General features: G+C 38.1%; 1 protein-coding gene across 7 annotated transcripts in view; it reads left to right on the top strand.

Annotated features, from left to right (window-relative positions):
- Rttn (rotatin) overlaps nucleotides 1-21,315 on the top strand; it is a 129,837-nt gene that overhangs the window by 83,847 nt on the left and 24,675 nt on the right. For all 7 annotated transcript variants that reach the window (XM_050120298.1, XM_050120292.1, XM_050120296.1 and 4 more), the window contains 7 exons: nucleotides 2,249-2,340; nucleotides 6,065-6,155; nucleotides 12,391-12,580; nucleotides 13,984-14,074; nucleotides 14,557-14,710; nucleotides 19,068-19,205; nucleotides 19,411-19,628. In XM_050120298.1, coding sequence (XP_049976255.1) covers nucleotides 2,249-2,340; nucleotides 6,065-6,155; nucleotides 12,391-12,580; nucleotides 13,984-14,074; nucleotides 14,557-14,710; nucleotides 19,068-19,205; nucleotides 19,411-19,628 — 974 coding nt within the window. The remainder of the gene's footprint in view (nucleotides 1-2,248; nucleotides 2,341-6,064; nucleotides 6,156-12,390; nucleotides 12,581-13,983; nucleotides 14,075-14,556; nucleotides 14,711-19,067; nucleotides 19,206-19,410; nucleotides 19,629-21,315) is intronic.

The raw sequence follows: 21,315 nt of genomic DNA, 5'->3' as shown, positions 1-21,315 counted from the left end.
ACTTCTTTTAAATGAGGTTGAGGAGCCAGGTAGATGATTAAGTGTTTTAAAAAAAAACACAAGTGAGAGGACTGGGATTTGGATCTTCAACACCAAAAGACATGCAAGGTATGCACAGCGGTCTGGAGTCCCTTGAGCAAGCTGACTAGCTAGAATGGTCAGACTGACAAACTCTGTGTTCATGTAAGAGACCTACCTTAACATGTAAAGTGTGAAGGCAGTTGTAGAGGACATGTGGCATCAACCTCACTCAAGTATACACAAGACATGCACACCTCTTACACATGCAAAAATGACATTAAAACACACCAGTTCATTAAAGAATATTTGGAAAATAAAAAGTGCACAGGAAAAAATTTTCTCCAGTCCTGCAATCCAGAGACTACCCTTATGTTTTATCTCTTACCATTTCCACTGTGTGATGTTTATCTTATGTGTTTTATGTGCAGTTTTAGTCTCTGTTTCTCCAAACATTGCCCGAACATTATTCTGTGTTATAAATTCTTCATGGCAGCCATGTTTGACATCTTATTAATGATTTTTTAAGTTATTTTATGCCTCTCAGTGAAATTTTATAGCTTTTTTTCTCTAGTAAAATCTCAAACTTTTTTGGAACATTTCTTGGAACTCTACAGTTTTTTTTTCCTCCAATCTTTCTTATGAATAAGATCTTTTCTAACTAAATCTTCTAACTGGTTTGGTAAAGGTTTTTAAAAAAAAATCTATTTTTGGTATGTCATAAATTTATCAGGATTTTTGCTAAAGCAGTTTTACTTCTCTTGATAGATGTTTTTGGACTTTCCAAGTATTATATAATACATAAATACTAATTAGATCTCATAAAAATGAATATTCTTTTAACATAAGTTGCTTTTGTTTTGAAATTAATGTTTTAGAATATTAACACCGAAAAGTTTCTGATGTGGAATGTCCTTCTGTATATGTGTTGCTTTTATTGATTATTGAATAAAGCTGCTTTGACCTATGGCGGGACAGAATAGAGCCAAAACTGAAAGAGATATAGAGAGAGTAGGTCGAGTCAGGGAGACACCATGTAGCTGCTGAAGGAAAAGAACACACTAGAACCTTACTGGTAGTCCACATTCCTGTGGCTATAGATAAATAGAAATGGTTATTTAAGATGTAATAAGAAACCTAAGCTATTGGCCAAACAGTGTTGTAATTAATATAGCTTCTGTGTGATTATTTTGGTCTGGGCAGCCTGGGAATGAAATTACAGTCTCCTTTTATAATTTTCAATAAAAATACAAAAGCCACCAAATATATGAATTTATTCACTGTCTAATGAGTATATATGTGATATACTCTAGACATAAATTTGTTTATGTCTATATGCAAATGTATTTATGTTATATATAACTGAAATCATGAAATTCCATTGATTTTTATAATTAATATTTTATTACTTAAATTATAAATTTATATTTCTATTCCCTCCTTAGAGGAATTGAAAGTATCATTTAATGAAGCACTTGAACTTTATAAATGACTATCACTATTAGAAAGGTAACTTACGAGGCTGCAGAGATGGCTCAAAGGATAAGAGCACTGGCTGCTCTTCCAGAGGTCCTGAGTTCAATTCCCAGCAATCACATGGTTGCTCACAACCATCTGTAATGAGATCAGGTGTCCTCTTCTGGCCCACAGGGATACATGCAGGCAGAATATTGTGTATATAATAAATAAATAAATCTTTTTTAAAAAACTTACAAAAAAAGAAAGAAAAGTAACTTTCTCAGTTATTTTTATTTTATGAATCACCATTACTCCTAACATGGCTCTTGAGCTAATCTGTATTGATGTATTTTAGGTGTTTGTTAGAAATGTACATTCATGGTTTTACTCTGCTGTGTGGTATTAGAATTCCTAGGACAGGCTCTTTGGAAGAATTGCAACAAGAACTTCACAATGAACACAGTTAAAATCATCATTCTTTAGTTTTGTTGGTTTCCTTAAGAAGTATGTATTCTGAGCCGGGTGATGGTGGTGCACGCCTTTAATCCCAGCACTCGGGAGGCAGAGGCAGGCGGATCTCTGTGAGTTCGAGACCAGCCTGGTCTACAGAGCTAGTTCCAGGACAGGCTCCAAAGCCACAGAGAAACCCTGTCTCGAAAAACCAAAAAAAAAAAAAAAAAAAAAAAAAAAAAAAAAAAAAAAAAAAGTATGTATTCTGTTAGTTGCTGGCGAACCTGGGAAATGTCATGTTAACTGTTCTCTGTCATCACAGGTTTAGATGACTCATTCAAGTTTTGGAGGGCTCCCTCAGGGACATCCATTCAGGATCATGAGCCAAGCTCTCTTTCCACCTCAGAAACAATGGTAATTGAGAGGACACAGAAATGTTTCATTTTGAGTCTCTGAATAAGTTTGAATTTGGATAGTAGTGATAAAATAGTGTATATAAGCTTAAGGTTATGAATATAACCACTGTGGCTCTTAAAACATGTATTCTGAGAAGATTCCTGCTCTGCATTTACTTAAAATAGTTTGTTATGTGTTCAACTAGCCATGTGTGGTAGACACCTAAGTGTATTATTCTGAAGTTAAGTAACTGTGATAAATTGTACTGTAAGAGACAGGGTTGGAATTTCAACTAGGGATCGCCTAGCTTCTTTCCATTGAGAGTCATCAACTCCTCTTTCCTACCTTTTCTGATAGAATCAAGAGAGAATAGTGTCCAAAATGTTTTCATTAATAATAGATGAAACATATTCTATATAATTAAAAATTCATTAGTTATCCTGAGTTTTTAATAAAGGGCAAGGCAGAATGAGAAAGCTAACCTGTTAAGATGATTTCAGTGTAGTACTGATAATTCAAACACATCTCTAAATATTTATATGAGAAACTTTTCTTAAATATCTAAAATATGTAAAATTTGTGTGTTCTTGGATATCTTCATTCTTGCGTATGTGGCTTTTTTTGTTTTTTGTTTTTTTGAGACAGGGTTTCTCTGTGGCTTTGGAGCCTGTCCTGGAACTAACTCTGTAGACCAGGCTGGTCTCGAACACAGAGATCCGGCTGCCTCTGCCTCCCGAGTGCTGGGATTAAAGGCGTGCGCCACCATTGCCCAGCGTATGTGGCTTTCTTCCTAATAACAGACGCTGGTCTTTAATTTTATCCAAAATGCTTTTTTATACAAAAAGCATGTCTTCTTAATTTAAAAAAATCAATTTTTCAAGTATTTGTTGATAATTACTGTGTTGTAGAATCTATTAGAGAAGCAAAGATTTGGTTTTTTTTTTTTTTTAGTTCTCAAATAAACATATTTTCAGTTTATAGTTTACTAACTTTACATACCCCATGAAATGGCATGCAACACTGTTTGTCATATAAGACAAAGCCTACAGCAATAAGACCCCAAAGCATGTTGCCCCTTAAATTCTCAGAATTCCCCCACCCATAAATTCTCACCTTGGTTCCAAGGAGCATTACCTAGTTACAGAAGACATTCCCTTCCCTATTTGAGTTCCATGGCCTTATTCCTCTTGGTATCTTTTATTTAAGAAGTTTAAATAAATAATATGTATATGGGATAACCTAACTATATAGACATTGATAAAACTTACCTCCTATATTGTCCCCTTTCCTTTTCCCCTGTTTTTATTAGATTCAAAAGAGAGAGCTTGTATTTAGTGCTAAACTAGACTTCTTTGTGGAGATGTAGCAGTTACCCTGTTCCCACTAGATGTCATACTTTCCAAGCTTATATGTAAAGATAGTACGTACCTTTAGTTCAGCAAGAGAAATGATATGATCAAATGCCAAAAATGAGTTTTATTAATTGGTTCACAGAAAAATCACAGAAGAACACCATCAATACATGCTTAAAAGTAAGTTTTCTCAAGTGATCCAGTTTTTACAAGACTATGAAATAGCTATGCTAATAAACCATTAGTCACCGTGACTAGATGCTTAAGAAAAATCTATCTCAGGCATGAAAGCTATATTGAAGTTAACAGTTTCAGGGATTCAGGCACATGGTTACTTGCTTTGTTGTTCCTAGGCCTGTCCTTAGTGGGCAGAAGGTCATGAAGGGAAACATGTGTGGGAGCAGAGATGTTTACGTCATGGTATCTAGAGAACAAAAGATAGTTACAGAGGATGATTCGGGTGCACTAGATTGCATTAGGAGGAAATCAGACAGCCAACCCATAAGATCTGCCTTAAGCTCTTTTGTTCATTGTTTATCAGTGCTAATCAATAAATAATAATTTTTCTGTGTTAACTATTTTGTTTTATTCAACTTACTATATTTGTCATATGTAAGAAGACCTTGCATGCAGTCCATTGACTAGACCTGCCTTGTAGTTTTGCATTGGGACAGTTTTAGTGAACCAAGGAAATTGTAGATGAATTAAGTGCGATTACTATTGGAAGAGGATAGGCCTATGCCTCCTACTTAGGTTTCCTGCTTACAGTGGGAAGAAGTGAGAATGAGGATTATACTAGGAAGAAGGAAGCATGACTAAGTATGCTGTGTACTCTTAAGTAAGTCTTCTTCCACCACCTCCACATGGGGGTGGACAGAAGTCTAGCTGAGGGGTTCACTTGTGTTGTGAAAAGTCTGGAAAAGGAAGCATACTCTCTCAAACACAGACAGCTAGTTTCCTTCCTCTACAGATGTGTGTGAGGATTTTCGCCTATTGGAAAGGGTTTATACTGTCATTTCTCAACTGAGATTCTACCAGAAACTACAAATGGAAGTACTCTTAGTATTTGCTTTCATGTTATCACTGTAAATCAAAGGTACAATATGTTTAGGAGTAAACACAGGGATTATATAGATGTGACCTGGTGGTCTCTATGTCATAAGTAATGCTTATTTATCAGTTCTGTGGATGCCCTGTGTCATATGTATACACTAACATGGGGGCTCCCCAGGTATGCACCCTTGTGCCTTTTCACAGAGGAAAAAAAAATGGGAAGAAAAAGAGGTATCTTCCCTCCCTCCCAAGAGAGGTATTTTTCACCAAAGAAGTTCCAAACACAGTAGACTGAGTGAATTCAATTTTAGAGAGCTGCGGCCTCATCTATAGACCTCTAGGTGAATTTGTGTTTGCTTTCTACAGCATTTCTGTTAGGCTTAATGTTATAAAAGTGTTGTTTTCTGAAACACAGTGTCAGCATTTTGCCAAGCTCTTTAAGTTCTTTTCTGATATGAGGCAAGATAGAGTAAAATGTTTGAAAACTTCGCTGTTTTTTTTTTTTTTTTTTTAATTCTAGATCTGCAAGGTTTTCCTAAACTTTATTTTATGTGTATGGTGTGTTTGTTATTTATCTGTTTGTATTTCTGTTTAGCACGTGTACCTGGTATCTGCAGAGGCTATAATAGGATATTAAGTCTCCAGGGAATGGAGTTATATATGGTTGTGGGTGGTGTGGGTACTAGGGATTAGACATAAGTTTGCTGGAAGAACAGCAAGTGCTTTTAAATTCTGGGTCATCTGTCTCTTCAGCATTTACACTGATTTTTATAGATGTTATTAAAACTTAAGTGTACAATTTGAAACATTAAAAGCAAACCATTGTATTATAAATAAAAGAAAATAACAGCTAGAGAAATGGCTCAACAGTTAAAAGCTCTTGTTCTTACAGAGGATTCTAGTTTAGTTTACTCCATTTTCGAGGGATCGTATATGGAGGCCAAACACTGATTTACATAACAAGTCTAAAGCAAAGAATTAAGAATCTCAAAAACAGTAAATTTGAGGTAAAGAAGTGTAAATAAGTGTAGACATTTAGGCAAGTAAGAACCATAAATTATTTATATCAGAGACCTAAAATTTTAATTGGGCTTCAAATAAAATTTGGTTATTTTGTGTTACTGATTTATGGACATTGTAACAGTTGCTAAAAAGGGTCATAGAAAATGCCTTATCAGAAAACTAGCCATAACTCAGGATTAAAAGTGTTCTGTAGTTATGGTAACTGGTAAAATTCATTGTAAACTTGCTTCCGTAAGGATATTTTTCATATCTACTGTTTGTTTTATTTTCCATGCTTCAGTACTAATGAGTAAAGCACCCTGTCTGCTTCACAGGTGGTGGCCTCGGTGGGCAGTGCTGAGACCCAGCCACTGCTGCCGTCAACACTTCCGTCTGAGACTGCACTTGACCAGTTTGTGACTCCAGGTATTGTGTGTGTGTGTGTGTGTGTGTGTGTGTGTGTGTAGGCCGGAGGTTAACATTAGGAATCTATTAGGAATAGAAAATTTAATACATGTGAACTTGGAACTTGTAGTGCATCATTATTTGAGGGTGAAACTGTGAGCCGTGTGACCTCATGAACTTTTCATGGGAAACCTGTAAGCTCCCTTAACCTGGACAGGTGCTGTTCTCCTGGATGTCCTATACTTGCTGTGCATTTCCTTGTACCATGTCCACTTGAGCTTCATAGGTTAAGTTTTTTGAGCATCTTTCATTTTTGCCTTTGAAGAGCATTGAGCAGTATTTCCTCTCTTTCTTTGGAGATAGCCAAACAGTTCTTTCCATCATCCGAGAATCATCCACACAGAGTGTTCTCTGAATGCCCCACATGTGAGGGAAGGCCTTTGCTTATATTTTCTTTATTGGTTCTTGGAGAATTTTGAGTTTTGTATGTCTTGAACATATCCACTCCCATTCTCCCAGCTCTTCCCAGACCTACTCTTCTCTATCCCCATTTTTGAGACAAGATCTGATTGTATAGCCAGACTATCTTAAAGTTCTTCCTTTATAGACCAGTCTGGTCTTGAACTCAGAGATCTGTCTGTCTACCCCTGCTTCCCCGGTGTCATGAAACTTTTCAAGACAAAATGTGCTTTTCAAATATTTTTGGATTTTTTTCTTCCACTAGAGCATGGTCAATTTAACAGTGGCTACATTCTTAGAGAACACTACCTTGCTATCAGCAGCTAACAATTGCCCTTTGCTCTCAGGCTGTGGGTGGGATTGTGTGCCCAAGTCTTCCCTCCTGTGTTTTGAGACAGTTTCTTCCTTAGTGTGAAGCTCACTACAGAACCTGTGATCTGCCTGCCTCTGACCGCTCATCACTGGGGGTGCAGATGTTTGCTGCCATACCCAGCATTTTCAGGGGTCACGAGCATCTAAACTCAAGGTCCCATGTTTTTAGTAAGTACTTTACCTATTGATTTATTGCCTGGGCCCACTCAAGGTATCATTTTCTTTTAGGAAGATATTTGACTTTATTAGGAGATAGAAAGAGAGGTGGATAGAGAAAGGAGAAAGAAAAAGAGGGGAAAAAAAGTCCAGACAATTTTTAAACTAAAAATTTGGAGAACAAATTACTAATTAAACAAATCACGGACAATTTAGGATAATCTAGAATAAATAATCAGAAGCAAGGTGGGAGGTTAACCACAGCACTCCAGAGGCAGAGAGAGGCGAATCTCTGTGCGTTAGAAGCCAGCCTGCTCTACAAATCGAGTCCCAGGATAGGCCCCAAAGCCACAGAGAAACCCTGTCTCGAAAATCCAAAAAAACAAAATAAAACAAAACAGAAGCTAACAAAACAAAGGTGGTGAAGTAACAAAGGAAAATTTGGCTGTTGAAAAGTCTGATCCGCTAGAGTTGTGGCTCAGCAGACAAGAGTGTGACTTACTGGTCTGCAGAGGGACCAAGTTAGGCTCCCAACTCATACGTGGAGCTGCTTATTGCTACCGGCAGTTCCAGCTCCCACAGGGCACCTGCACTCAAGTGAACCCCCACATTTACATACTTGAAGAAATAAATCATTTAAAGAAACCATTCATTGTGTAGAATAACTTCTGATCGCCATATGGCTCCTTACCAGTTGAGCAGTGTTGAGTACTTGAGTCAATAAGTACTGAATATTCATTCTATTTTTTTTACCCTCTTTTTGGAAAAGCTTAATGATGGGTGACTAGAGTGAAGAGGCTGTAGTTGAGATACATTCTGTAAGACTGTCACTTGAAACAGATCTCTGGGTCTTTATGTTCTAGAAATTCACATAAGCAACGTATAGTATATTTTTACTTTACTTGAAGCTGGATGTGAAACCCAGGACCATTTTCATACTAGGTACAAACTAAATCCTCAACCCCCTGCCATGTTATTTTTACAAATGCCAGTGTTTTTCATTCTTTGTATTTGGGACACAACCATCTCTGCTTTAAGTTGTGTTTACATTGAAGTTTGCAACTGATCTTTTAATTCTAGAGAATGCGTTGACCTCATTTGGTAGCATTAAATTTCTGACCCGAATGAAATGATACTTTTCTGAAAAGGAGTTAAATGTGAATACTGATGTATGTAAAATATGTTGCAGCAGGCCTCTTGTTGGTTCCTGGGCTGCTCAGCCCCGAAATATCGCACAGAAACTATATTATTTGCAATACTGTTTGCCCAATAGCTTAAGCATATTTCTGGCTAACTCTTACATCTTACTTTAACCCATCTCCATTAATCTGTGCATTACCGCCAGGTTTTGGCCTACCAGCAAAGTTTCAGCATGTCTGTCTCTGGCAGAGGCTCCATGGCTTCTCTCTGACTCCACCCTTCTTTCTCCCAGCATTCTGTTTAGTTTTCCCCACCTAGCTCTGTTCCCCTATAGCTCTGCTGTAGGCCCAAAGCAGTTCCTTTGTTAACCAATGATATTCAAAGCATACAGAGGGGAATCCTGCATCAAAAATATTCTTAGAAAAATGTTTGCTTCATTGAATTTGTATTACAATATTTGTTCCAATAATTTCATGAACAGGGTTTCACCTTGGTTTCCAGTAATTTATGTTAGTAAATAAAAGGGCTTAATAATAGAAAATACTTAATTGAACATCTATCTTGTATGCTTACAAATATTTAAGCAGTTAATGATAAATACAAAAAATTCACTAAAATAACAAAAGTACACAGAAATTAATAGACTTTATATATGCCTATGAACAATGAGTGATGTGGGAGTGTCATATATCAATCTGTTGATTTCATTGGTTAAGCAATAAAGAAACTCCTTGGCCCTGATAGGTTAAAACATAGGTGGGAGGAGTAAACAGAACAGGATGCTGAGAGGAAGAGGAAGTGAGCTCAGACTTGACAGCTCTGCTCTCTGGAGCAGAGGCCCCGCTTTGCTCTCCTGGGCATATGCGATGTAGTTCTGACTCAGGATGGACGTAGGCTAGAATCTTCCCGATAAGTGCACCTTGGGGTACTTACACAGATGATTAGAAATGGGCTAAATTAATATGTGAGAATTAGCCTAGAAGAGGCTAGATAGAAATGGGCCAAGCAGTGTTTAAAAGAATACAATTTGTGTGTTGTTATTTCGGGGCATAAGCTAGCAGGCGGCCAGGGTGCTGGGGACGCAGCCCCGCCGCACTTATTACTACAAATGAGTACAATGTGGACAAGTCCACCTGTAGTGTAACAGTGTAACAGGAGGTAAAGATCCAGGAGCAGACAATCAAAAATTACAAAATGTTGGGAGCAGTGAGACCCCAGATCCTGAATTTCTTGTAAACAACTTGTTTTCCCCTGATCTGAGTGCCTACAGCTGCTCTGGGCACGAGACCTTCAGGAGTTCCTGATGGCAAGAGAGTGGTTTCTGGTGGGTTTGGCTGGGGCGTGGCTATCTATATATGCCCCTGAACACAATAAAGGGGCATTCTTGGGGCTTTTGGTACCAGTGTTTGAAGGTCTGTGTGTCGGTCTGTCTCTGCATCTGTATTCTCAACCTCCAGCCCCTTGCCCGAAGCTCGCAAACTGGTTGTAGCGCACAGAGCGCAGACACAGAGGCGCGCTGCACAGTAACAAAATATATTAAGATTATTATGTATCTTAATTATTGAGTGTGTGTATGTGTGTGGGGGGGTACACACGAGTACCACACTGGGCATGTGGAAGTCAGAGGACAGCTTGCAGGAGTAGGGTCTCCTTCCACCTTGTGAATTTAAGGGATTGAATTTAGGTTCTTAGGCTTGGCAGCAGCTGCCTATACCTGCTGAGCCATCTCACCAGCCGCTGCATCATTTATAGAAGAAAATTTTAAAATATTCTCCAAACCTATGAAAATAGATGTGAACAAATATAAAAAAAAATCTATTATATTAGATAGGATAACTTGACATCCCAAAAAGTTATCAAGTGTCAATTCTCTATACGGTAATATATAAATTACTGTCCAGTCAAAATGCCACCACATTTCTTTGTGGTAAATAAGATTCTATTAACAATTAAAACAAAACAAAAATGAGTGTACAAAAGTTGCCAGGAAAATGGTCTAAAACGTGACAAGTGCTACAGAGATGTTATCACATATGGAGAACTGTCATTGAATCTGCTTTTACTACCAGCAGTGGAAAGACAAATAGAACTGAGGATGTATCCATGATGATTAAAGTGGTGACTCAGATCTTTGGATGAGCCATGGATCTTTTAATAATAGGGGTGAAAACTGGCTAGCCGTTTGACACAAGAGCATTCTTATATACAATTATCTGAGTTTCAAAGTGAAAGTGAGTTTCTGCAAATACTGCCTATAAAAGTACTAGAAAGCTTTCTAATTTTGCTTCTTCAAATACCAGTAAAAAATGACACATTTTACATTTAATAATAATAGTTAAAAAGATAACTTCTATGACGGAAGAGAACTAACTCCATACAAAAATGAACAGAAACACGAGGTAGACACATACAAAAAATATGAGGAAACCATATTACTGGATAAGTACAAATTAATGCTACACTGTGACCCTCTTTCTTAGCTGTTAAATTAAATAGCCAACTATTAAAATGCATTGGCTGTGCATCCTCTTGGCCAGGCTATGGAAAACAACACTTCTATAAATTTAAGAGGGAATGCAATTAGTATAACATTTTTGGAGGGAACTTGGCAATATCTCATGAATCTATAAATTTATTTATTTTACAAATAGGAATTTCTAAAAGTATTAAAATACATATGTACATGATTAATGAAATATTGTTTGCAATTAGAAAATATATCAAATACCTAGATTCCCATAAGCAGGGGCTGGCTTCAGATTAATATCCATGGGCAAAGTGCTTGCTGTGCAGTCCTCTCGCTCCCTTGTGAATATTGTGGCGACATGTGCTTTTCTGCCAGTGCGGGGACAGAAACAGGTGGGTAAGCTGGGGTTCAGGGAGCAGCCAGTCCAGTTACATTGTTGAAGTTCAGGTTTGGGGGTGGGGGTGTGGGGAGGCCGAGAGAGAGAGAGAGAGAGAGAGAGAGAGAGAGAGAGAGAGAGAGAGAGAGAGAGAGAGAGTATGAATATATAAAGCAGAACACCCAATTTTGTTTTTGACCTCCACATGTGTATACTTGGGCATTCTCACATATACATCACACAGAAACCACTAAAAATATATACGTAAAGTATATAGTATTTATAGAATTGTACTTTTTTGACAGTCAGCTCAGTGTTTTAAGAGTTCTGGTTGCTCTTCCAGAGGACCTGGATTTGATCTCCAGCACCCAAGTTCCATGGGTTCTGGCGCCCTCCTCTGGCATCTGCAGACACCAGGCATGCATACTGTGCACAAGTATAGACGTAGAGGAAACAAATATGTACCTGCAAGCAATAAAATAATAAAAGGGGAATTAAAAAATACATGTATATCCTCATTTGTAATAAAATTAGGCAGGAAGTTTACCAGTGTGACTGGTTTGTTAGGAAGTACATGAGGGTAAGTACAAGGTAAAAGGGACTCTATAGTAGATGTAGTCACTCTCTTGCATATACTTCTTAGCTTAGTTAGGCTTAATAACCGTATTTTATGTTTTGTATGCTACAAAGAGAAAGAAAAGGAAACTTAAACTGACAAAACAAGAAACTAATGTGGGATACAAATATGTTGGTCTCACTTTTCATAGATTTTCACACTCAGACTTAATGGCAAAGAAAACTGGCAACCGTTCAAGTCATGATGCTAGGTTACCTTTTGCAATTAGCATTCTTAAACTTCTTCAGATATACTTAAGACTGAGCAAATGAGCAGATAGACAATGGACAATGAAAGAGGTTTTTCTGTGGTGTATGTAAATGAAATATTAAATGACTAAAGGTGTTAAATGGATCCTGTAAAGTGTTTGGAAGTTGGGAACATTCTGGTACCTAGAATCTCAGCGGGGAGAAAACGATTGTAGTCTAACCTTGACTCTTGCATGTTGGGTGCTTCTGTGTGTGCACATGTACACTCGGGGGTTGGGGGTTGGGAATAGAAGCAATCTCCCTAGCCTCAAGGTTAAACTTTACCATGCAGTTATGAGAATTAACCAGTCATCCACTTCTATATCTTTACAAACTTTCCTGTGTTATGAGGAGTTAAATTTTATTAATAATCACCAGGTAAATTGAATAATTTTTACACTTTTTTTTTTTTTAAATAACAGGTCAGTGTGAACCCAGACCAGTGCGACCCTGTGACTCCTCGCTCTCTGCTCCCCTGCACAAGCAGTACACGTTTGTTACTCCATCTCTTCTGTCAGCAATCTGCAGCCTTCTAGACAACCTCTTGGCAGTTATTCCAAGGGATGCTGCAGATGCCTTTCAACAAGCCCATCTCATAGAGTTTCTTTGTAGGTAAGAGATAAATGGGAGTAGAGATGAATAAACACGGGACCGTATGTGCTTGGCAGTATGTTCTCTTTTGTTCTTATATCGAGTAAGTTCCCGGCTTTTGTTCTGCTACAGTTGTCTTCACAGTTGCTGTTGTTATTTCCTCCCTCTGTTCTATTAATAAACTTGTATTGGCTTTTTAACTTGATTGCTTAGATCAAAAAGATTTTTTTAATTAAAAAAAATTAAAGTGGTTCTAAATCTTATAGCACAGACAAGGGATGTAGTATAATCTCCTTGGCTATTTTTCACTGGATGTGAAGGAGTTTGAAGATTCCTATCTCTAGCACTCATATCAGAATTATGTTCCCAGGTTGAAAATACTGCTGAATTTCATTTGGATGTATTTTGTTATGGGAAACTAAACTAATCAGAAGCATTCTGGTGGAATTTAAGGAAATGGTGACTTGATTCTCTGAATTTTTCATTTTCCTAATATTAATGAGTGTCTGATGGTGTTTTTATTATAGTGACCAGCCTTGGCTATTATGTTCAGGCCTATCTAAGTTTCTAGTTCATTCCTTGCACTGTGTTGTAGTATTGAACATGCTTTATCCTCTAGAGGGTTGTAGCTGGCCTTTGCTGAAAGGGATGAGTGTGAGGAAAGTCAGTATTCAAATACTTCCGTTTAGTGAGTGTGACTTCTCCTCTCCTAACATCCGGCTATGCTAGCCCAGCTTGTCCACCTTCTTTATCCATGTGCATATGTCCATTTCTCTTCAGTTCTCTCCTTTTACTCTAGAGCAGTGCTGTTAGAAATGTCTGTCTTCTTTTTATTAAATCATGCTACCTTCTCTTTTTCTGGGATGTGAAGAAACAACTGAAAAATAATTTTTTGTGTCTGTCCTAGGTTTTCTGTTGCTATGATGAAACATTGATCAAAAGCAACTCAGAGGGAAAAGGGCGTATGATTGGGTTTAGAAGTTACAGGTCGTCGTTATTAAGAGAAGCTGAGCTAAGCTGAGCAGGCACCTGGTGCCTTCACCATCAGGTCCTCTTGCCCAGGGCTAGTGCCTCCCACAGTGGGCTCGGTCCACTCACGTCGGTTAGCAGTCGAGCTCACCCTCTGCAGGCTGCTTACAGGACAGCATGATGGATGAGTCCCTCTAGTCTGGTTTCCTATTGACTACGGATACTGACTACGGCCGTTTTACTTTGTAAAATTTTCTGTTTTTCACACTTACTTAGCACAATATTTTCCTGTTTTCTTAAATACCTTGGGAAACTTTAAATATTTTGTTTACTTGTAAATGTCCTTTCTTTTTATTTATACTCAGGTTTATATTGAAGCTTCACATTGTGATGTTTTGTCTTTAATAAGAAGCATAGTAACTATCTATCTATGGGGTATTCCTTATCCTTGACAGTACTGTGGATGCCTCTGTCATAGAGATGTGTGTCCAGGAACTGCAGACCCCGCTGGCTTTATCATCTGCTGTTGAACATACTCAAGCTCAGGTAAGTACCTTGGATCAACCTCTCTTCTGTATCATGGATTTCTTTGCCTTGTGGGCCAAACAGCAAATTCTAAGGAGAGCCAACCTTAAGAAAAGGATGGGAATCTCTCAGTATATGCGTGATACTGGATAGTTTTTGAATAAGGTTAATTTTTTATTCACAGCTATTCACTAAATTTCGGGTTCTGCCTAGGTTCTTTATGTAAAATATGTTTAACAATTTCCAATATAGTTGCTACTGCTAGAATTTTTATTTAAAGACCAAAATATAACATGCCATTTGTTTCGTGTGGGTAAGCTTTACCTGCTGCATATTAAGTATATAGCACATAATTTATGCTGAGTGCTTTTTTAGTGCTTTATTGTGTATTTTATAAAGAAATGATGTCTTACAACACAGAAAAGTAGACACCATGATGCGATTGAGATAGGCTTTTCATGAGACCTGCTTATTTATTATATTCTTTGTCTTTTTGCAAATAGGCTTCCTTTCTCTTGGAATTCCTATCCTCTTTGTCCCAGCTTTTGCAGTCCTGTCTGTTGGTAGAACCTAACCTTGTGACACAGGATGAGCTCTTGAAACCTCTTATCACTAATGTCATCCGAGTTCTCATTGTGTGTACCAAAGATGTATTAGGTAAGTTTTTTTAATGTTCTAAAAATTAAAATGTAATCACATCATTTTTTCCTTCCCTTCAGCCCTTCCCATGTCTCTGTCTTCTCCTGTCTCTCAAATTCATGATCTCTGTTTCTTCAGTTGTTATCCTCCTTCCTCATATTCCCCCAACACACACAACCTGCTCAGTTCGTACGATCGGACTTATCTGTATTATGATTTCAGGAGAGACCACTTGGAATTGGATAACCAATTTGGAGGTTCTTCCCGAGGAAGACTCTCCCACTGTCAGTATTCCTTACTTGACGTTAGTTCTTTTCCTGGGGTTAAGGCCCCATGAGATTTTTTTATTCCATTCTAGCATGTCTGTTGTCTTATCCTTCAGGTCTTGTTTAGGCAGTCATGTTGATGAGACTCCATGGCTGCAGCTTCTCTGACATTCTAGGAGATAAAATCTTACAGTAAACTTGTTGTTCCTCCGGCTTTTACAGTCTTTCTGCCTTGTTCTTCTGCAGTGATCCCTGAACCTTAGGGGCAGGTGTTGTATGGTAGATAGGTTGGGACTGGACTTCACACAATCTCTGAATTTTTATCAAGTGTGGTTTTCTGTAATGATTTCTATCTGTTGCAATGAGACTCCTCCCCCCACCCCAGAAGGGTGAGACCTATACTTATCTGTGAATATAAGGCCAAATATTAGGATGTAGTTAGGGATTGTGCTGTTTTAGTAAATTGGCAATTGTAGGTTTTTCTACAAGATCCATGACTTCACTAGCCATGAATAGTTGGCTAGGGTTATAGTAGTAGGCATGATTTCCTTCTTGTGGAGGAAATTCAGTAGAGAGCTGTTGGTTACTACTAAGGTATAAGTGGTAGTACTGCCATGCTAATCATTGTTGTAGTTCATAGGCATCTTAACTAGTTAGGTTTATTGGTTGTTTCCCTACTTTGAAAGCTGGGATGGGACCGTCAGCTACCATGAAATGGGTCCTCAGAGAAGAGTCTTTCAGGTCAGATCCAGCTCTGATCCTCTGGTTCCTGTGTCCAAAGTACATGGTATCTTCAGCAATAGGAACTTTAGCTAAGTTTTATTTTTACAGTTCAGATGAGAAGTGAACAATATTGAGGGAGCAAATCTTATTTTTCTCCAGATGAAACCATCTCCCCACCTCACCCCACCCCTGTTTTTTTTTTTTTTTTTGGAGGTTTTGAAGGTGTGTTTTATAATTAGAACAATCTTAAGTAGCTCCAGAGACAACTTAGGGGAGATGAGTAGCTTAAAAAATGGACCAAAAATCTCCTCTGTCTGCTAGCTGAAACATATGCTACAGTCTGCAGTGAACTTTGAGTACTATTTTTATGTTTTTGGCTAAGGCCAAATTACAGTTACAGGTATAAGTCAGTTTAGCATATAAGATGAACATTTTCTAAGACCTTAAAATATTGAGACCTACATTTTGTTGAAAGCTAAATATAATGCTTAGTAGTAGGGAAAATTGAAACAAAGTATACGATTTAATGAATAGCGTGGTGATTATATGTGTCAAACCCTGAATTTTATAGACAGATATGTGTCTATATTTATCAGTGATAGTTATCAAGTATATGGGATCATATATGACTATGTTTGGTTTTTAAATATATATCATTTATAATAATGTAACTGATCACTTTACTTGCCTTTCTGTTCATTCATTCACTCATTTCTCCCCATATCCCATAGATTTAGAGTTAGTGCCTAGTACAAACTAGGCAAGCAGTTTATCACTCAGTTACCTCTCCAACCTATTTTAAATTTTTTATCTTGAGCTAGTGACTTGGTAAGTTGTTCACTCCGGGGTTGACCTAGCTCTGTAGCACGGGCTGCCCTTGAACTTGAAGTCATTTTGCTTCAGCCTCTCAGTTAATCAGGAATTATAGACATAACACCATCAAACCTGACTTCAATTCATTCTTAGTTCGTCCTTTGAAGTCACACAATTTGCTTTGCCTTTGAGATGTGAAAGTGAAAGATGTCGTGATCCTGAGCAATTCCAGTCCTCAGCATCATTTATATCCATGTTAATAGAAATTCTGTTAATGGTAGCAATAATTTAATTAAGCTTGGTAGGTTAGACTGTAAGCTCAACAGTGATGAAATTGATTCTTGTGAGAAGGGGTGAGGTAAATATTACAATTATCTGTAGTCTAGCAGAGTCCAGTTATACCTCATAAATTCTTTTTATTTAGTAATTTTTCGTGCTGGGTTTTGTGGCCATTACTTGACCAGTATTGATACTGAGATCATGAAGATGGGGAAACGTGTTACAACATCAGTGCCACAAAACTGTGATGAAGATGATGAGTCACTGAATCTGGTGCACCTGGCAAAGGTGGTGTGACTGCTCTTGTGGCCTTGTAAATATTTTTTTATTGTTCCTCCTATAAATTTTATTATAAAGAAGTATTTAAACTTATGATTAGTTCCAGAAAGTACTGCAAGTCAGAATCGTTGGTGATATTGGAAGGTACATTTAGCAGCTAGGTTTTTTTTCTTGTATCTTGCAAAAGTGTAAATGTTTATTAAAAATTTATCTTAGGGGAAGCATTTTTAAATTGTTTTCTTAGAAACTAAGTTTTGAATGATTTTTATTAAACTTTGGCTATATTTCTAATATATGCAGGTATGTTAGATATTTATAGTATTTCTTAATTCAAATATTTAATTCAATACCTTATACATAAACAGATACAATTAAAATAGTAAGTATGGTAATAAAATTAAATGTTAATAACATTTTAAATTTATTTCCAATTTAAATATTTTACCATTCTTTAGCCTTTTATGAATAAAAAGAGTAGACTTTTATTATTTAAGGGTTACTACAAATATGTGTATAGTACCTGAGTATATCAGTACACAGCATATCTTTGGAATTAAATTTTTATGAGATTAGCAATGAGCAAGCATCTAAACTACTGCTTAGAGGGTTTAGTGACAGGATGTTGAGGAGCACTGGGACAGGTTGTGACCCGAGTCCTTAAAGTTGCTCTCTCAAGCGCCTCTCAAGGGTTGGTGCTGAGGAACGCCTGAACAATGTTTCCAGCTGCGAAGGTACAACCGGAGAGAGTCCAGAGACAACCACTGCTGTCCAACTTGCATTTACACAGACAGCGTCCTCGCTGTGGAAGGTTAACCTCTCTAGCATGGGGTCCACACAGGCCGCAGTGCTCAGCCCAGTTTGTAGTGTTGTTTTCTTTGTAGGATAATTCTCTGCTTGGTTCTTCAAAGAAAGTTTTCTTTCTCTTCTGCCTTGACCTTAGCACATTGTACTTTTCTTTGCATCTCTGCACAGAGCTGCTAGAGGGAATAGAGAAAATCAGAGGAAAGTTTGTTTCACAGAAGTAGCCGTTCTCAGGTTTTATTGTGTCTACTGTGCAGTTCTGAAATTGTGCCTTATATTTACTATTTCACACTTTCTGATGGTTGTTGAGTATATTTTAATGAACGGATGGCTCAGGACTTTGTAAAAGGGTAGAGGAACATACCTTTAAGAAGCAGTTCTCTACTCCTTTTTCTCTAAAAGGAGTTAACTGTAGTAATTTGATAATTTTGCAGGCTAGTTTTTATGCCATTTTGACTCAGGGTAGACTCATATGGGAAGAGAAACCTTGACTGAGCGAATACCACCATCAGATTGGTCTATGGCAGGTCTATGGTGCATGTTCTTGGTTGATGGTTGCTGTGGAGGCCCCAGCTCATTGTGGACATTCATGTACAGGCAGTCCTGGGCCCTATAAAGAAGCAAGCTGAGCAAGCCTTGAGGATTAAACCAGTAAGCAGCACTCCTTCATGTTCTCTGCCTCAGTTCCTGCCTGTTTGACTTCCTGTCCTGACTGTCCTTAGTGATGGCCGGTGATATGTCACTGTTGGTTGAAATAAACCCATTCTTTCCCAAGTTGCTTCTGGTCATATTGTTTTATCACAGTAACAGAAATTCTTACTGGGACGATAGTGATTATTGCCTTTCTTGAGTGCTGGAATGGGCCTTGGGAACAGAATCCAGGGAGTGGGGTAGTTGCACTGGCAGGGAGGTCATTCACCTGTTCTTACTGGTGTGGCCTGCACCTGCGCAGCTGGAGTCCACCAGGGTGGGGGTGTTGAGGTAGGGGCTAGGTATGGATGTGGTATGGGCCTTGGGAACTGAGTCTGGAGTCTGGGGCAGTTGAGCTGGCAGGCAGGTCACTCTTGTAGTTAGTGTAGTCTGCCACTGGGCAATTACTGGTTTTCGTTTTGAAGTGTGTAATTCATGTGTGCAATAAGGTATTAATGGTCAGTTGTGTATTTCTGAGGCGTTCTCTTGTTAATAACTCAAAGTGTTTCTGGTTCATTTTACAGATGCACAGTTAGTGCTGGCTTTTCACCACACATGGACACACTTACTTGACCTTCTGGCCACACTCCTGAGGAAAGCTGGTGCTGTTTCCCTTCCTCTTATTACCTCAGCTCTTGCCAAGCACTGGGAGGCAGTGATGGGTAAGAAGAGCCTTGCATGATAGGGGTCTTTCATATAATAAAAATTGGTAAATTTTATTCCCAGTTAAATGTGTAAATTTTAATTATTTATAGCATTAAAAATAAGAATGATATAAATGTAACTACTAAAACAAATCCAATTAATTCCCTCCATAAATTTGAAGACGTTTTCAAACATTTACATCAGAAATCATTCTCCCTTTAGATGCATTGTGCAGATGTGTCGGCTTGTCAGTCAGGTGCCCTGCCCTGAGTATTGCCACCCTCCAGTTCCTGTCTGTCCTCTTGGCGGAGGAAGAAAAGAGGCGCCTCCAGGACAAGGAGAGAACAAATACGTTCCAGGCCCCAACAGTGGCTTTACTTCTTGATGGAACCCAGGGAAGTCTTAAAGCTTCAGAGCGACTTAATGAAGCAATTCTGCAGGTGTGTGAGTCCTTGATTCTTTTGATTGTTTGTTTTCTAGACTTTTTGTATCTTTAAAGGAATTCATGTTTAGTAGTCATCATTTAAAAATTTTTCAGCCAATCAATGTTTATTTTTTGATTAAACAATACATTACAAAACTATCAATAGATTAGCAAGTATAAATAAGACTTTAAGAATTATCTCATGTACTTTTTTTTTCTTTTTTACAATTAGGACTATTACTCTGTAATGGCCCACCCCCCAGTGTCTGTGTGTGTGTGTGTGTTTCATTGGAGATTAAACCCAGAACATCTTACATGTTAGTCAAACATTCTATCATAAAGCTGTATCGTTAGCTCCTTATTTTACCTTTTATTTTGAAACAAATTCTAAGATGCTCAGGCTGGCCTTGAATTCACCCTGTGTGGGCTAACCTTGAAACTATGATCTTCCTGTCTCAGCCTTTTGAGTATCTGACATCACAGGCCTGGGGGATAAGGGCTAGTGTGCCATGAGTGTAGTTTGGTTGGTAGAATGCTTATATAAGCATGCATAATTTTCTGGGTTCCATCTCTAAAACTACAAATACTGGGTATGATAACACGGCTGTGATTGCAGCATTCAGCAGGGAGAGGCAAGAGAAGCAAGAGTTCAAGGTCATAAATGGGGCTGGTTCAGAAAGTGAGTTCAAGGGCTGGGCGGTGAGACCTCAATGAGACCTCGACTCAGAGATGGGTAGTGCCTTTTAATACCATTTTATGATTTTTATTACCTCCCTAAAAGATGAAAAAGTGGTAGAATTATGTGTGAAAGATTTGCACATCACTTAGATGTAATTCACATGGTCATTCTCTCTGCTGATTTCTGGTGGTCTCTTTTTCAGTGCATTTTGACCAGTAGTAATTTTCTACTTGTTGCAAAACTGAAACTTCTTTAATAGGGGTGAAAGCTACACTTATTTGAGGGTATGAGGATAAGCATTTAGAATACAGTTAAAATATATTAGTTTGGGAAAATGGCAATAAGAAGGTCCTTATCTTGAGGGTATGACCTCTCTAACCACAGGTTATTGGCTAAGTTTACAGTATCAGGCTTGAATTTCCTTCTTTTGGGGTTCTTAAGTTCAATTAGACAAAGTTGGCTGCCCCCAAGATAAAAGTGCCACTACTGAACCACTGTGGATTTTTTCTAACCCAGACAATGTTGTGTTTCTTGGTGTTAACAGGTAGATAGAACTATAGATACTTTTCTCCCTTAGTAGCTTGCATAGCACCTTGGGAGTCAACGATAGAAAGTCCTTTGGGAGGAGACTTCCAGGTCAGTCCCTTCTCATTCCCTCCAAGTCCTGTGTCCACAGTACAATGGGCCTTCCCTTCAAATTCTGGGGAGCAATGAAGGACAACAGCAGCAGACTATGTTGTGTTAGGGATCTTTTGGACTCCCCTAACCAACCAACTCCTGAGGGATTTCTTGTGCTTGATACTAGGGTTTTCACTAGGGAGTCTATGGTTCTTGGGGTAGAGTATTACGACCCCAAGTGTCATTTAACTGTGTGTGTGTGTGTGTGTGTGTATGTATACGCATGCATGTTATATATAATTCACGTAAACATAAAAGAATATGATTTCTTTTTTTAAAAATTTATTTATTTATTTATTGAAGATTTCTGTCTCTTCTCCGCCACTGCCTCCCATTTCCCTCCCCC

This window comes from Alexandromys fortis, unplaced genomic scaffold (assembly GCF_014885135.2).
Source record: "Alexandromys fortis isolate MF-2015 unplaced genomic scaffold, M_Fortis_MF-2015_v1.1 scaffold_179, whole genome shotgun sequence".
In the NCBI taxonomy this organism is placed as follows: Eukaryota; Metazoa; Chordata; class Mammalia; order Rodentia; family Cricetidae; genus Alexandromys; species Alexandromys fortis.
This window is presented reverse-complemented; position numbering and strand designations above follow the sequence as displayed.